The sequence below is a fragment of the Pleuronectes platessa genome, chromosome 15 (genome assembly GCF_947347685.1).
Source record: "Pleuronectes platessa chromosome 15, fPlePla1.1, whole genome shotgun sequence".
Taxonomy (NCBI): domain Eukaryota; kingdom Metazoa; phylum Chordata; class Actinopteri; order Pleuronectiformes; family Pleuronectidae; genus Pleuronectes; species Pleuronectes platessa.
The window spans coordinates 11,915,624-11,933,023 of NC_070640.1; the positions used below are offsets into that span (position 1 = coordinate 11,915,624).

The window sequence follows — 17,400 nt, forward strand, 5'->3', positions numbered from 1 at the left end:
ACTACTGCGCACTTTCTGCGCAGAAGCCCATTGCGCAGGAATTGCGCGCGCAGTTTTTTTTTTTTTAAATTAAATTAAATAAAATTTTTCCTGTTTTTATATTTAATTAGTATACATTAGTAAGACATTTAGCAATTAATAGGAGAATTCCTGACAATTTTAAGAATTAAGTATATTGCCAGTTTGAAGATGGGAAAGTGTAACTAAGCACACAGCGTTACCTAAAAGTTACTTTTATATTTTTAGCTTTTAGATACTGGATGATTTAACATACTTTAAAAACCTATTGTTAGAGAATAACCCAGTACTTTTCAACCTTGTATCCGGACACCTTACAATAATCACAGTCTGCTGTGATGTCCTGAGGCTGCCCCCTGCTGGCTGCTGGGTTCCTCTGCTGCTCTAGCTTGGTTTGTGCAGCTTGTGATTAACTAAAGTTGTCCATAAAAGAAAATCTTTAATATCCTTCAAGGGCAATTTTATGTACAACCAGTATCAGTGCACGATAAAAATCAATTGTAAAACCAATATATACAATAAAAATAAAACACAATATAAAAACCCTATAGACTAAGTAGCAGGGGAAAATTAGCTTTTAATAAATGAACTGATAAGTCGACCAACAGAAAATTACCCGTCAACTATTTAGATATTCTCCAAATATTTTATATGTTTTCTACTTTTAATTTCCTGTTGTGTTTCTAATAATTATTAATGTTGGTGGCATTTCCTTGATAAATGGGTGGAGGTTTTATTACCTCTGCTAAGGAGGTTATGTTTTCATCTCTGATTTGTCAGTAAACAGGTTTATGTAATAAACTACTGGACCAATAACCACACAACTTGGTAGAAGGAAGCTTCATCGATAAGAGATGAACCTATACGGCTCTGTTGAGCTCTGCTGAGTGCCAGTCTAGTGAATGAATCTGGAATCTTCTCTCAAAAAACATTCCCCCCCCATAGGGTTTGTAGTGTGAAGCTAATGAGGTGTTTTATAAAGATGTGATCAACAACGTCAGACCAAGTGAATCCATTTTATTTCAGCATGAACAGAAAAAAAATAAGGAAGTGTCATATCACTTCACAACAGTTCCTCATGACAGCATGATGCATACAAAGAGATGTATAAAACCTACTCATTTTGGCAGCATAGTAGGGACATTTGCTGATGTCACCACCCGTGGCTCCGTGGACAGGCAAGCCAGCATCTAAAACATCCTCCTGGATGGCTCCCTGTGTGAACAGTCAGGTGGCGGCTCGCACAGTATTTGCGCTTCCGCCTCAGGTGTGTCCCTGACGTACACGATGAGGTGATAGACTGCGGTTAGAGTCAAAGATGAATCAAAAAAAGATTAAATTATCAGGTGCACAATTCAGAAAGCAGTAGAGGAGAAGAAAGAACAATATAGAGGTAAGAATCACCCCGATTGTGGACATCATTCATGTTTATTTGTGTCGACATGACATGATATGCTATCAGTACAGGACTCTTTTGATATTTTTAATATATATTTTTATTGTTTTTTTATAGCTTACAAATTTGTCTGCGTGTGTGCATCTGTATACAGTCCAAAAGTTATTGGGGATGCATGACAGTTTGTGTGTATGTTGGAGGGCTACTCTGGACTTCAGCCTGCAGCGAGGAACAAACAAGTTGGCCTTCACACATCCCAAACAGGAGTGTTTCCTGTCTTGGACCTCAAAGACACAGTCTCTGATGACATCCCGATGAGTGATTGTTTTTCAGATAAGTCTGTCTGTATTGTGGAGCAAATCCAGAAGGAGGGATCCATGCACATGAGGAGCGTGGGAATCCATCAACGGTGGAGGAAGGAGTGAACAAGGGAATGTGACCCTAGTGTTCTTTTTTTCTCTTAGGTCAGTCTTTCACTCCAGAGGCTTCAATAAAAGTTCCCCTTTATAGTTTCATATAATCTTAGTTTTCTTGTTTTAGTAGTCGTACATTCATAAATTACACAACCCACTGAAACGATTGGGATGAGGACACAAAACTACTGATAAGCTGTAAAGAGAAAGTGATTTTATGCAACTAGCCTGAAGGTTGTTATTAGAATGTTTTTATAATCATGCTGCAGGGCCGTTGTTAGTTTCAGTCATTCGATATTGTACATTTTTACAGGTTGTTGCTGCTGTTTGTGTTTTAACACCCATTGGTACACAAATGCTATTGGAAACAGGATGCCATTGCTGTTGTGTCAGGGTTTCAATTCTTGTCACCAAAAATGAAATGAAAACTGATACTCCAACCAACGTTTGTCTTTTATCCTTAAAAGAGAAAAAGTGCCCTCCTTTTTTTTCTGTTTGGGACATTACAACCAGAAGCAATGAACACCATGGCTGCTGTGAAGTTCCTAGTACAGTTTGTGTATCATTCCCACAACCTATCAGCTCCAAAACCTAATCCTATCCCCTTCGAAGTAATATTCCTCTGATGTCTGTTAAAAGTCTGCCCGTGTGTTGTGATGTAATTCTAGACACACACAACTTTATTGTCAATTCTGCCGTAGTACAGGACATAGACGGGATTGAAATGCTGTTTCTCTGTGATCCCCAGTGTAAACATAAGCATGCAGCATATTTGATATACTCAAAACATAGTATGCAGTTGTTAATGGGATAAGTGCAACCATGTGTTTAACCAATATTACATATGAAGTTGATTTGTGAGCAGGAAGTGTATTCAGTGTCTCATTTATCCACAAATACTTTAAATGACCTTGTTGGAAATAAATCCATGCCTCCCCCCCTTTGAAAAATACAGAATTTACAAATATGCCTCTTTTTAAATTAAAAGCTTTTCTGCTAGACCCAGGTTCCCTCTTGCTTCATTGTAGTGTTAATTCTCAGGTGTTTTGCAGACTGGCATCTAAACTCTCCTCTTATAGTAGGTGAGTGGAAGAACAGCCTCTGTATCTGCACATTTCTCAAACTGAGCCCGACAGGCCCTCTGTGACACAGGGTGATAAACCATTCACAGGTTTTCTTTAAAGTCATCCTACTGCCGGAAGGTATCAGAGTTTTATCTCGAGTGGGAAAGTCTTGAAAATCCAGAAAAGGGACATAGTGACCTGGAACTGTGAGCTGTAAATATGTCTGATCCTGGGTTCCTTCCGGGCTGCACTGACTATACGTTTAAAAACAAATGATTCAGAATGTTAACGCTTCTAACACTGCACCATTCGGGTGTAATCCAGCCCCTCACATCTTCTCAGTCATGTGGATCAACGGGATCAACACGATCGATCGACCTGATCACCTGGATCGATAACGCCCACACAGGAGGGGGCGGTTGCGTGCATAAATATGGATGCGTGTGCGTGTGTGTGTGAAAACAGTGCATTCTGGGTGGACATAAGATGCGGGCGTATTATCCGCGAGTAAAAAACGCCCACGAGCAGGGTGGAGGCTCGGCTCCGGCCAATCAGATTAGCGGCTGTGATTTGAAGGGCGGGGCGAGGGCGCACGCGCTCCATCCATAAAGGAAGTGCAAACTGCAGCTGCCTGTGACGCACACGTCTGATCACTATAACAGCACAGAGACGGTAAGAATCAATATATGTGTGACAGAGAGGAGTCACGGTTTGTTTGTGTGATAGAAGCTGTGCAGGAGGTGAGTGAACATCGAGGCCTCTGCTGCTCTCCTCTTGCATTTGTCCTGAGAAGGTGTGTATGTATGTATGGATGCATGCGTGTGTGTGTGTTTGTGTGCTCGCGTGCGTGTGTGTGTGTGCGTGCGCGTGCGTGTTGCTCCCACTTTCTTTGCACTGTTTGCAAACCTCCGAGCTTGATTAAATGATGGTAGCTAGTTGATTTCAAATATTGAAGCATTAACTCGTTGCACTACTCTCAGGCAAGCAGGTAACCAGATAAGCAAATTGCAACTAATGAGCATCTGATGTGGCTGAATTACATTGTCTTGTTTGTCTCGTCAACACTCTTCTTTTATTGCTTGCTTAGTGAGTAGCTTACATGCACATCAACTACATCTTGAGCGGGGATCACAGTTTTTAACTCCGTTATCCAGATGACTTTGTTAATCTGGTTTTAAGATGCCATTCTCACTATGCCCCCAATTTTTTTTAAATCATGAAACCAAGGTACGACTAAGTAGACTCCTCATAAAGTGACTTTCCTGGATTATATTGTTTTTAGCCTGTATTTATAGGCCTAGGATTCTGTTTATTGTTTGGAATCATTCTCACTCAGGCACTTAATTGCACTTTTCTTTGTAGAAATGCTGCATTAACAGATATGGGTCGAATGACCTAAATAAACTTGAGACTTCAATGCAGGTGCCATGGGAGTGCAAGGACAAGTGTCACTGGATGTATGAGCTGGAATTTGTGTGTGAGCTGTATGGAATAGTCTCAAAAATTCGCTTTTTCTTGTGCAGTTAAGAAGCCAACATGTCTGACAAGAAGGCAGTGATAAAGAATGCAGACATGTCTGATGAAATGCAGCAGGATGCTGTGGACTGTGCCATGCAGGCCATGGAGAAGTACAACATTGAGAAGGATATTGCCGCTTATGTCAAAAAGGTATGTTGGATCAAACATAATTATCACCAACATGAAACATTGATTGAAAGCCGTTTTTAATGGCGTCCTATCTGTGTTGTGCTCATCATCACCTCCCTTGCAGGAGTTTGACAAGAAGTACAACCCCACCTGGCATTGCATCGTCGGGAGGAACTTTGGTAGCTATGTGACACACGAGACGAAGCATTTCATCTACTTCTACCTGGGCCAAGTGGCTATTCTACTCTTCAAGTCGGGCTGAAATCCCAACGCCCCCTCCGACAACTACTTTTAAATTCAGCCTTTAATTCTTCTGTGCCATGCTGTACATTCGCTACCAACTTTCTGCAGACATGCCCACCTCATGGTTCCCTACTTTCTGCCGTCTGTTATTGTTTACCACCTACGATGTTACCACTGTTCTGGATGGTGCTTTAGTCCTGCCTGAACTGGTGGTGTGCTGTTCCAAAAAAAAATGTTAAACTAAGAGCGCCAGAATCCAGGCAGCATTTGCACGTCCGACAGACTTGACCATGAATCATAATTTTTGGATATAATTTCTGCTGTGCTTGTATGCACAGACCTTGTACATTATTTCATATGAATATGTTGTATAATAACTTATTTTTCAAGACATTAAAATGAGCAACAGAGTTTTTGTTGATGCCTTTTTAATTTTCAGTGTCAACTCAGATTGAATTAAAGAAGGAAAAATAATGCAGTTACTGTTGCTCACACTTAATAAAGAATACTGTATGCTAAGATTGAAGGCTTTTGTACATGTTTGAACATTCCTGTTTCCACTTCTGCTCCAAGTATTTGCAATGTTGCCGCTTTGTATCGCTGGACTGTAATTTAGTGTACACTTGGGTGTTGTGATATTTTCAACATGTTGAGCACAAAACAATTGAGACAGTAAATTGGTTCGACTACTTTTGTGTACCTTGAATTTTCTTCAGCTGCATTTACTTTTATCTTTATATAATTCCTCCTGTATTCTGACCTTAATAATACAGTACGTACTTTGAGGCAACAAACCAGTGTTGTTTTTTTGTGACATATTTGTAATGGCTAACTGGTAATATTAATTATTTGAGGTTAAGCAGAGGAAAGTAACATTAATAGTGTATTTTATGCCTATATTGTAATTGAAATAGTTTAGTCTTAATCCTTACACTTGCCTGATAGCCAGTATTAAATTTGGTACAATATAGTACGAATGAAATATAACCTACCTACCTACCTGTATATAAATGCAGAATTGGGTCCACCTTAACTAGCTGCAACAATCTATCACGTTAATTATTCATCATTAAACTTGAGTATATAATATGGACCAATACCACAGCTATCTTACAATGCCCATGTCTCTGTAAGAAAAAAAAGAAGGTTGAGTCTGTTTAAAAAAAGACAAACTTTTGATTGTTAATTAATGCGCTTTAAAGGGCCCATATTTAACATCTTTCACAGATTTAATTTGAGGTATTGGTTATCCTAAGATGATATATCAGTGGTTTAAAGAGAGAAAAAAAACCCACTGCTGCAATGTGTATTTCCATGTCCTCTCTTCTGCCTCTCTCTGGAGATGCAGACAGAACAGGCTGTTTTCACCTGCCTCTTGAACCCCTCTTCTGATTAACTGATCACTGGTCTCATTCTTGCCAGTGACTCTCTCTCTGGAAAACACAGCTGAAAGTCCCGTTATGTTTGGATACTTCTACTATAGAAGACCAGCCACATATTTACAGTCGGTTACAACAGGATGTTAAATGATAAGTTACACCATCCTCATGTTTGTTCAAGTTTCAGGTCAGTCGGCCAATGTAGGTGCAAGGTCCCTACTGATCCCCTTCAAGTATCGCAGTGTTGGATCCAGTGTGGCGGATTCTGAGTTATGTGGGCTGATCGTGGTGCTGGTGGCGGACCCTGTGTCGCGTTGGCATTGGGCACTGGCGGTGGACAAGGACCGCGGTGGTGGCTCGTGATGGGTCCTGGTGGGCGGCGGTGGACGGTGACTGAGGACTGGAGTGGCGTCTGGTCTGGATGGTGGATCGTGGTCTGGATGGTTGCTGACCATGGACTGTGATACCCTCATCAAATGCTGCTAGAGACTTTAATCTTGATGTTTTCCTGCACGTGGCATCTATTGCACTTTTGTCCGTCCTGGGAGAGGGATCCCTCACATGTGGCTCTCTCTGAGGTTTCTACGTATTTTTACCCTGTTAAAAGGGTTTTTAGTAGTTTTTCCTTACTCTTGCTGAGGGTTAAGGACAGAGGATGTCACACCCTGTTAAAGCCCTATGAGATGAATTGTAATTTGTGAATACGGGCTATACAAATAAAATTTGATTGATTGATTGAAGTAATTACGGATAGTAAAAGCCCAAAAATGTATTTTACACAATATGGGCCCTTTCATGATTATTGTAAAGGTGAATATCAAAATTTGGGATAGAGCATCAGTAAATGTATAAGGTGGTGTAAAAACATGAAAGGTGGGAGGAGGACCAGGAAGGAAGGAGATTTAAAATACAAAACTCAGTCACAGCCAAGAGCTTCATAGAAAGGAACAGAAGAGATGGAGTTCTTATAACAACACTAAGATTTGATCACACAGCCCCAAATGACACCTTGTTTATAATGGGGAAGAGGAACAGTGACAGATGTAATGATTGTGAGGTTAAAGAAAACACTGAACATGTAATCTCCCATTGTAATAAGCAGAACGACAAAGCTTCCAGGATAAAGTCTGGAAAGTGGGACAGGAGTGGGATCTATTGGGGAATTTGGGGACAGAAGGAGGAGGAATAAGAGACATCAGGAGGCACTCGTTATGTTTTGAAGACACAGGGCTGATCCATAGAATTTGACAAAATCTGTTAAATTACATGATATTACACACTCTTGTACAGTAGGGGGTGGTGTGCACCTTACATTGTTTGCGATCCGCCAGTCAATCAAGCGAGGAAGAAAAAGACAAATAAAAAAAATATTTTCCTCCCCTTTTGAATGGTGCCTGTGTTTCTGGTTTTCAGCGTTAGAGGCAGTAGTGAGCCTCCCAGTTTGGTGTCGAGCTGTAAATGCAGCGCGAGAACCACAATACAAGTGGTTTACTTCCGGGTGTGGAAAACATGGCTTCAACAACTGGGATGTCAACGCCGACTTTCGGGCGTAGCGGTGTCTCTGCCTCCCCGCCAGCGGCTGATGACGGCGAGCGGTTCGCCCCGGCGGGCTTGGATCGTTGGAGGCTCGGGGTCGCGTCGGACGCCGAGAAACAGTTTTCCCGCAGCGCCGCTAAACTCCGATCCGTGCGAGCGGACTCGGGCCAACTCCAAGAGGAGCTCAACCTGGTGTTTGACCAGCTCATGTCCGAAAACTACAACAAAACCATTTACCCCAACATCGACATCCGACCAGAGGTAACACACACTCCTCTGTCTGGTGGAGACGCCAGACAGAGACACCCCCCCACCCCCAAAATGTTGTTTTTTATTGATATGACAAGGTGCACCTGGTGCTATGGTAACAGGAACAACAACCAAGCCTTGACCAATGTAAACCCAGTGTGTGTGTGTGAAACTGGCAAGTTCAGTGCAAACCCAATCCTTTAACGGGTTTGACATACATTCCACTTTATTCTGAACACCTCAATAATACAGAGAAAGGCCTCAGCTCTTAATGTGATGGAATCAATGAGATGATCGAAACACTCATCGCTTCTGATGGAGAGATTCCACAGTCTTCCTGTGGGTCATTAGAAGCTGCCAGAACTGCACTTGGTATTCTATTGGTTGGTGAACTTTGAAAGACCCAAGAAATGTCCAAGAGCAGAGGAGAAATCTGAGTGCAGAGGAAGTGCCAGGAATCGATCAAAGCAACAAATCGTCTGAGTGCAAGCACATAGGTTGAGCACAGGCTGAAGAAGTCGAATCCCAAGCGGGGGCTACTTGAGTGCGAGTGCGGGGATTTGAGTGAAAGCTTTTTGAAATTTGAATGTGAAATCAATACGTTCTGTTCTCAACTGAAAGACAAAACTCTTAAATAAAAAAAAAGGGGGGGGGGGGGGGGGACGCACAGCATGAGTGCATCATATGGTGCATGTACACCATGCTTTGAGGCAGGACCGAATCATCTTGCTGGGCGCCGCCATTAGAGGATGGTTTTAAAGGGATGCAGAGCACATTGTCATCTACAACACTCTTTTGTTGTTGAGTCTGTTGCTACTGCAGCCTCAGACGTCTGTTATGGCCGACAGGAGTGTAACATGGGGACCGTGGTCTTGTTGAAAATTTGTGTATCAATAAGCAGATGTGTATATTTGCCAAATGTCCTGTATCTGTTCCAGCAACAGAATATCGACGGGATTTATGTGCTTTTATGCGGTTGTTGGACAAATAAACCCTAGCGTCTTTATTTATCCATTTCAGGATGTGTGTACGCTGCTGAAACGTGCCGTTTCTCTTGTGCCGCTGACTCAAGAACATTTAGTCATCAAACTCTGCCAGTTAATACATCATCTGCTCTATCAGCTCAAGGTAACAACTTTCCTTTCAGTAATAGTAGAGCTTAGCCTTCAAGTCCATCAATTAGCTATCAGTTCTTCTCACTCTTCTGTTCTCACTGATTTTTCTTTCAGGTCATAATGGATGAACAGACATTGGTTGTCCTGCTGAAGTATACATCCGGTGCATTGAAAGTGTGCAGTACATGGACACACTCCGACGTGCTCCTGGCACTCTCCACAGTAGTGTATGGGAATGGACCTCAGTGCCACCAGGTGTGTATTTGAAACCAGTGTTATGAAATTGTCTTGTAAATAAAGATAACCATTACATATTAACATTGAGATTCTTCTCATTCACAGCAACTCAGTGAACTTCTGCTTGAAGATGGCGTCCTTCTTCTGTATAGTGCGCCATCTCAGCCAAATCTGGAACTACGTCGTGTTGCTCTTACCTGTTTGGCAAACATGTTTTACAGGTACATTTTTGTCGACCTTTTAATTGGCAGACAGTTTGAGACGTGGCGTCTGTGATCTGATTTCGAAAAAGTTGTTTAAAATCTTGAGAGTCGTGGTTCCCCTCTTCCAATCCAGAAGCCAGAATTAATAAATATGTTGGTTTTGGTGTAGCTAAGGTGAAACAAGCACGCTAAGCATAATCCCTTTTTTTTAATTTTTTAATTTAATAACCTTCAATACCTCATCTAGATGTCTGGTACAATAACTAGACTAGTACTCGGTCGAGCAAATAACTCCACCAAGGCCAAACAGTCCCCTCAAATTCAATCCACCTGCATCACATTTAACTCATTTAAAGATATAAGTTCCGTAAATATATGTCTATCTCGCAATTTTAATGAAAGTGATGAAACATTTATGCAGCTGCCCTCTGGATTCACATTGTATGGGTTCTGCTGTGACCCATACCACACCCTTCCTCCAAGTTTCATCGTTATTCGTCAAGTAGATTTTGCCTTACCTTCCTTATAAACAAATAAACCAGCAAACAAAAGGACAGGGGTGGCGTTTAGATTTAAAGACCTTGTATTAAAATAGTTCTCATTCTAACAAGGCCAGTTGGTACGGGGCTGTGAAAAGTGGCATTAAAACAACAATTATGTATATTTCCTTATTTTCAAATTTGTTTTTACTCCAACAGTTGTCCCAGAGTTACTACTATCATACTATGTCTGAAATCCATTCATAAGGAATATCTATTAGCATTCTATCACAAACTGTCTTTAGTATTGTATTTTCATTTCTGCATAAGTGTTGCTTCTTCTTGGCTATAAATGTTTCTGTGCTTGGTTGAATTGTTTCTCTCCAGGATCCCTGGTCAGGCCCCTCTGGATGACCAATACAGAAGTCTATGTTTCAAAGTCTTTCTGGAAAATCTGCAGTCACCCATGCCCCCCGACACCGATGAGCTCTTCTACTGCATGGTACGGAGTATGTGTTGTAACATATAACATTTTGAAGAAAAAGCACTCTATCACATCCGACCCATGCCTGCCCCTCTCTCCCCTGCAGGTGATCCAGTCAGCACTGAAAGGACTTCATTGTTGTCTGTCTGGTGGCAGGTGGAAATTTGGTGGAGTGGAGGAGCTTGGATCTGTGCTGGCCACTATTAAGGTGCAAAGCTGTACCACACTTGTAGATTTTTTCATTTGCTCTATCATTTTTGTCCTTTTCCAGGAACACACGCTACACAACAGTTTTAATGTTATAAACCGGAGAAATGTACATGTATTCTGCAGAGGCTCATGTTCCAGGGAGTTCCAGGGGTGAATGTCGAGTGGCCGGATGTGCTTTACCCAGCTCCTCTTCCTCAGTATGAAGGTCTTTCTGCTCCAAAACCTGCTGAACCACCAGAAACCCCTGAACCAAAAAAGGATGCTGCTGTGCCGGGTAAAACCTCAGGGGTAAGACAAGCCTTTTTTTGTTGGTCTTATTTAAAGAAACGACCATATTCAAATCAGTTGTTTCTCTCCTAAGAGTAAAAAGAAGAAGTCCAGAGGAAAGGCGAAGAAGTTGAGCACCGAGCAGAGCAGAGGGGATGATGGAGAAGAGGGAGGCCGAGGTGAGGGAGAGTCGTTTACTACACCCTCCGATCCATCTTTCTACCCGTCCTGGAAGCTAAAGAGTTCAGACTCTGAGTTTTCCGATGCGGAGGGCAATGCACAGAGCAAATTGAGGTACATAAAGACACGGCATGTCCATTCACGTCACTACCTTCTCATTCCAGAGAATGAGCATGTATGTGGTTGTTGTTTTTTCATTGAATGTTCATTTGACTGAACTTAGGACGTCTTGAATTTATGATTCAGAAGTCCTGTGCAAACGAGCGTTGCATTTTTCTCTTTCAGGTGCCATCATGGTCGTGTGCGTCAGGGAGCTGTGCAGTGTCTGATAGCGCTGGTGAAAAGTGTAGAGAAACGGATGCTGTATGGCTATTGGTTCTCCTTCATCCCTGAATCTCCTATTGGCGGACCACCACCTCTCACTCTGCTCACGATTATACTGAAGGACCCATCACCAAAGGCACAACCCTAACCCTAACCTCACTCATCTTATAATTCTTATTAACTTATAGGACTGTAACATCTCTCTCTCTCTCTCTCTCTCTCTCTCTCTCTCTCTCTCTCTCTCTCTCTCTCTCTCTCTCTCTCTCTCTCTCTCTCTCTCTCTCTCTCTCTCTTTCTGCAGGTACGTGCGTGTGCACTTCAGGTATTATCAGCCATGTTGGATGGCTCCCGTCAGTTCCTGGCTGTGGCTGAAGATACGGCGTCTCCTCGGACATCTTACACGCCTTTCTCCTTCTCCCTGGCCACGACCATCAGAGAGCTGCACCGTGCTCTGAGTCTCGCGCTGGTAGCTGAGACCGCTACTCAGACACTCATACAGGTCTTTAAGGTACGATAAAAAAACTTCAATAATAAACCTTACTGTCATATGAGATGCCACTTCTGCTCTGAAAGTTACAGGAGAATTGCACTGTATTTACTGTCAGCAATCGTTCTGCATTGATCAAACTAAAAGCCAACAGCTGCCCTGTGAGGTTATGATGCTTATTTTGCAAAATAATCTTTGCTAAGAAAATAAGTTAACCTTAAGTCCATTTACTCACATTAGATCCTTACTACGTACAGTGGGAAAGGTCGTTTAGAGGGTAACCACAATAATAATCATTTGTATTGTTCATCCTATGAAAATCATATCTATGCTTGACTGACAAAGATATAGCGGTCACAGACTAATAATTACACCTCCCAGAATTACATCATATAGCATAAAAGGGCATAAAAGGTATTGTGCCTAGACAATGCCTATCTATCCAGGTTTATCATCCTAACAGTAACTCTCCTCGTTCCCTGTGTGTTAGTGTCTGGCCTGTCTGGTGTTTAACGCTCCCTACCACCGTCTCAGACCTGGTCTGCTCAGCCCACTCTGGAAGCAGATGCGTCCTTATTTGGGCCACAGAGGTTTGTCTGTCTTCTCCACATGGCTTCAAGTTACACGTCAGTACGTAAAGCTTTTTTAACACAACTGTTCTCTGTCTTTAGACGTGAATGTGCGTGTGTCCGTCCTGACCCTTTACGGGGCTCTGGTGCTGACTCACGCTCCTTTCCCTGAGGTGCAGCTCCTCCTCCAGCAGCCAGAAAGCAGCAGCGGCTCCTTCACACAGCATGACTCGGCACTCAGCTGGAGACGTAGAGACGGAGAGTCGTCCCCATCGCGCACACCTCTCACACCCTCCCCCCGCGTGCTTCATACACCAGGGGAGGAGGAGAGCTCACCGCCGTGGCTGCTGCAGCTCTGTATGTCGCTGGTGACTCAGCCCAGAGAGGACCACCAGTCAGACAGCGAGGGAGCAGGAACAGGAGGAGGTGTAGTTTTAGAGCCAGCCCCTATCCTAGTGGAAGCTTTACAGGTTGGTGAGACGGTACAAACAGAAATCCCCCTAATAGACATTTCTGAAATCTGAAGGTCATTTTTTATGGTGTTTCAGCTCCTGGCCCACCTGGTACGCGGCTACTTTTCTCTAGTCCAAGCAAGTCTGTTAGATATTGGGCAGATGTGCGCTCACTGCCTTGGGGAGTCAAACCCCTTCATGCAACTGCACGCGACAAAGGTACCTCTATTCAAGCTTTATTTACAGATGCTGAAAATATTTAGAAATTACATCATCAACAACTGGAAGGTCAAGATCTGGGCGCTGATATCTATGTCCTTGACTTTTGTTTAGCTACTAGTGGAGTTGGGGACGGGAATAATCCAGCAGTATTCAGCAGAGAGCAAAGTGCCTGAGAACTCGCGGGTCCCAATGAGCCAAGTACGTACAAACTGTCAATATCGAATATACTTATACTGTCAGACCTGTTTTTATTATTAAGAAAGTTTTTCCTTTTTATTGAGTTGGATTCTTCAATCTCTACTGTTGAAAAACACTGATGAACATGCCAATACAATAAAAAAGACATTTCTGAAATAATGTCAAAACTGTTATTTCTTCAGTCAAATCCTGAAGATTGTGATTATTGTAATATTTCTTTTGTGTGATCGCAAAACTTTCACGGTTCTGTAAAGCATTAAATGTTAATGTGTTTCCATTCATTTCAGGTGGTACAGTTTTGGTCTGAGATATTGAGTGGTCCGCTCAATGGTCCGCTGCAGAACGAACAACACACCATGCTGCAGATGAGCGCGTGCGACTCGCTGTCCTCCATCCTGCCGCAGGCCTTCGCACAACTGCCCGTGAGTTTCAATGTGACTGAACTCTGTCCGCAGCTGCACAGCTCAGACTGTGCTCCGTGAAATCTGTGTATGTGATCGTGTCACGTGGTTTTTAGGACAAGACCCAGATGATGTGCGTCACTGTGCTGCTGGGGCTGACCTACAGTGAAAAATATCTGGTGAAGAAGTCCGCTGTTAGGGCGCTTGGAGTCTTCATCCTGTTCCCTTGTCTGAGAGAGGTAAGGATGGGGCCGAGCACATATGACCACCAACTTAATATCTTATAACTTCTGTCAAGAGATTCAAGTCTGGAAAAACCCAGAAAAAATGAAAACGTGTGTCTGAGGTGTTGATGTCTTTGCAGGATGTGATGTTCTTGGCAGATACAGCAAACACTGTCCTCGCCGCCCTCAACGATCGATCTCCAAACGTCCGTGCCAAGGCGGCCTGGACTTTAGGAAATCTCACAGACACGCTTACTGTCAATATGTAAGAAAACATACAGAGTTGGGAGTAAATGCCATTGAAATCACACTGCTACTGCTACTGTTTATAATGCTACTTTGACATAATTTGATGTTGAGCCAGGTTTCCGTCTAAAGAAATTGGAATTAGGCCCTAAGAAACTTAAATATGTAAAAGATTTACGTAATAGGACTTGAATCGGTTAGCTATTTTCTTATGTCTTAAGGTATGTTCATTTAACTTTTCTTCTGTTGAGCTTTAGAATTTGTGGGATACATTTCTCTGCAGCCCACATAGTTTCAATGTCTCTGTGTTGAGTTTTTTGTCAGAGATACAGATAAATACAACCACAAACAAGAGCAATATGGACCTGATAACTACACTCAGCTTGTCTGTGGGAAAGACTATGAATACCTACCGTGCCTGAATGTAGATTGAGAGATAACGTGGCGTATTGAGGGCTATTCTGTACTGGGCTACTTCACCTTATCTGAAATTAAAGGGAGGTCTAAGTAATTATAGGACTCCTTCATATCTGTGATACTTGACACTGCTATTAAAATGTATTCTTTAGGATCTTAAAAGTTTTTGATATTCATAATTATACTTTTCATCATCAGACAATCGCTTGGAGCTAAGAATCATGTTTTTGAAAAGGAGGGGTGGGATATTCACTTGGTTGCAGTAAGCATCCTCACCACTAGCTGCCAAATCCTACACACTGGCCCTTTTAACGTGGATCACTTGCTTTTCTTTATAAATTAAATCCAGAAACCCAAACTAAATGGTTAAGATAAAACTGTATGTTATATTGTTATAATTTGTTTAGAGAGATTTGTTTTGTGTTATCTGTTTATCAGTGAGAGTGTTGGTGTTGACTTCCAAGAGGAGCTGTCGGACATGCTGCTGCTCAAGATGTTGCAGGCAGCTACTCAAGCATCAGATGACAAGGACATAGTGAGTGCATTCACACTTTCACTCGCACAACACTAAGCAGGTTGTTGACAGATCTCATGTTATTTCAAGATGTGTCTGTTCTGTCAAGAGTAAAAAATCTAGGAATGAATGAAAAGTATCTTCTCTGTTTTACCAAGCTCATGAATACAAGACCATGAAAAAGCCAGTTTTCCAAAACTTTCTATCGAAGTAGAATGTCACCCTTTCCTCCGTCGCTCATAGTTACAAAACGTGCCTACATTTTCTTTTTCATAAAGACCCCTGAAGTTTTCTCAGGGAAATGGTGAAAAGGTCCAAACACCCAATCTCCAGATATTGAAGCTAGTGTAAATATATTCTTAGATTCGCCCCCTGATACGGATTCACATCAAATTTTAAATGCTTCTTCCGTGACACGTTCCCTTCCATATTCATAACCTCCTTGGTGGAGATGATCAAACATATGCCCTGTGATGACATCATCTCCATATCTTCTTTTTGATTGCCTCTCATCTCCTTCCAACTTACGTCCTCTGCTCAACCCTCTCAGGTGAAGTCTCACGCAGTGCGAGCGCTCGGGAATCTGCTTCGATTCCTGAGAGAGAGTCAGCTGACCAAGTCGGCCTTTCAGCGCCCACTGGATGATGCCGTCCGTGCTCTTGTAAAAACTGTCCAAGCAGAGGCCATTATGAAGGTCAGATGGAACACCTGCTACGCCTTGGGAAATGCTTTCAGGAACCCCGCCCTGCCACTCGGTAAGTCTTTATTCCCGGGGCGACTGTCACTACTCTGATGTTTTTATATGTAGTTTATATATATATATAAAGAAAGTAAAACAACAGGATTCAAAGTGGAGGGTTAATCAGTAAGATGTATCTCTCCTATTGAACTTAACAGTTAATTTTGTTTATTTCTCTCAGACTCTGCCCTGTGGTCTCAGGACGTCTTCTCTGCCCTCTGCCACGTTGTTACTTTCTGTAAGAACTACAAGGTGCGCATCAAATCGGCTGCAGCGCTGGCAGTTCCCGCCCGCCGCGGCTGCTACGGGGACATAAAGCAGTTCAGTTTTGTGTGGCATTCCCTGGCCACAGCGCTCGAGAACAGTGAAGACACAAACGACTTCTTGGAGTACCGCTACTGTGCCAGCCTGCGACACACACTCTCACAAGCGCTTCTGCACCTGCTCGGCGTCAGTGAGTCTCAGGACATGCCGGCCCTCGGGGCATCGCTGGACAGCGAGGAAGGGTGTACCATCAAAAAGCATTTGACCAGATGTATCAGAGCAGAGGATGGAGGAGGAGAGTTGGAGGGAGAGAAAGAAATGGGGGGAAACAGTTTTAACACTCAGCAGAGAATTGAGCATCTGCAACTGACTCTGTCCAAAGTAAAGGAGTTGAGGGCTGAAGGGGACGGACGGAGAGAGGAGGAGGGGGGTAAGGACATAGTCGTCAGTTTTCTGGAGGATTGTTTGAAGACCTGTGAAGAGCAGTTAGAGCTACAGCAATAGGTTCTGGAAAACTGAAGTCTGGAGTCACAAAGGCTCCTGAAGGACAGAAGATGTTCAACCACACACTTAATCAGTGTGTAGTGACTGAAATCATCAATGAATGTGAACGTGTGTTATTATTCCACAAAATGTACTACATCATGTAAGCCAAAGGATTACTGAAGTCCTTGCTATACCCGGATATTTAAACAGAATGATGGTCCAACTGGAATTACAAATATTAAATAAATCTAAGTGCTCCATATAAAGCACATACAATGCATATTGATGGAATAGAGTTCTGTCAAGATTAACAAAGAAAAATTCACAAATTTGGTGAATGGTCTGTATTACTGTGACTTCTTTTTTTTATTAAGACATTGAAATAAGTCACTATATATCTGAAATATATACATATACATATATATATATATATATAAATTTCAGATACATTTAAAAATGAGATTATAAAGATATTAATTTATATTTATTTATATACTGCAGACAAATATAAATAAAATGACATGAAAGATTATATTTTATATATTTGTGTATTTCAGACATTTAAATAAGACAAAATATTGAGTTTATCTAGTATATATTCAGTTTATATATATACACAAACAAGGCATAAAATATCACATTTATTTAAGTATATTTTTCAGATCCTTTCAAATGAGACATTAAGTATTACATTTATATTTTTTGCAGACACTAAGACATTCAATATCACATTTAAA

General features: G+C 42.1%; 2 protein-coding genes across 3 annotated transcripts; both read left to right on the forward strand.

Moving 5' to 3' along the window:
• The first annotated feature begins 3,461 nt into the window (after nucleotides 1-3,461).
• dynll2b (dynein, light chain, LC8-type 2b) lies at nucleotides 3,462-5,470 on the forward strand. Of its 2 annotated transcripts, none has more exons than XM_053441358.1 (3): nucleotides 3,462-3,563; nucleotides 4,415-4,559; nucleotides 4,663-5,470. In XM_053441358.1, exons 2-3 carry the CDS (start codon nucleotides 4,428-4,430, stop codon nucleotides 4,798-4,800), a joined length of 270 nt encoding a protein of 89 aa, XP_053297333.1. In that variant the 5' UTR covers nucleotides 3,462-3,563; nucleotides 4,415-4,427; the 3' UTR covers nucleotides 4,801-5,470. The 2 variants fall into 2 exon arrangements, with proteins under 2 accessions (XP_053297333.1, XP_053297334.1); XM_053441359.1 differs by having other exon boundaries at nucleotides 3,518-3,631.
• Nucleotides 5,471-7,669: 2,199 nt separating this feature from the next.
• On the forward strand, nucleotides 7,670-17,195 carry heatr6 (HEAT repeat containing 6). The gene is made up of 20 exons (XM_053441903.1): nucleotides 7,670-7,957; nucleotides 8,966-9,073; nucleotides 9,175-9,315; nucleotides 9,403-9,518; nucleotides 10,367-10,481; nucleotides 10,570-10,671; nucleotides 10,797-10,961; nucleotides 11,035-11,234; nucleotides 11,406-11,580; nucleotides 11,746-11,952; nucleotides 12,422-12,521; nucleotides 12,603-12,970; nucleotides 13,049-13,171; nucleotides 13,286-13,372; nucleotides 13,660-13,794; nucleotides 13,890-14,012; nucleotides 14,138-14,262; nucleotides 15,099-15,195; nucleotides 15,725-15,929; nucleotides 16,095-17,195. Exons 1-20 carry the CDS (start codon nucleotides 7,670-7,672, stop codon nucleotides 16,679-16,681), a joined length of 3,567 nt encoding a protein of 1,188 aa, XP_053297878.1. The 3' UTR covers nucleotides 16,682-17,195.
• Nucleotides 17,196-17,400: the final 205 nt, after the last annotated feature.

Coding starts and splice junctions, on each gene's coding strand:
- dynll2b (XM_053441358.1), top strand. CDS start 4,428: ATGTCTGACAAGAAGGCAGTGATAAAGAATGCAGACATGTCTGATGAA. Junction 4,560..4,662: donor TTGCCGCTTATGTCAAAAAG/GTATGTTGGATC, acceptor CCTCCCTTGCAG/GAGTTTGACAAGAAGTACAA.
- heatr6 (XM_053441903.1), top strand. CDS start 7,670: ATGGCTTCAACAACTGGGATGTCAACGCCGACTTTCGGGCGTAGCGGT. Junction 10,482..10,569: donor ATGAGCTCTTCTACTGCATG/GTACGGAGTATG, acceptor TCTCCCCTGCAG/GTGATCCAGTCAGCACTGAA. Junction 14,013..14,137: donor TGTTCCCTTGTCTGAGAGAG/GTAAGGATGGGG, acceptor ATGTCTTTGCAG/GATGTGATGTTCTTGGCAGA.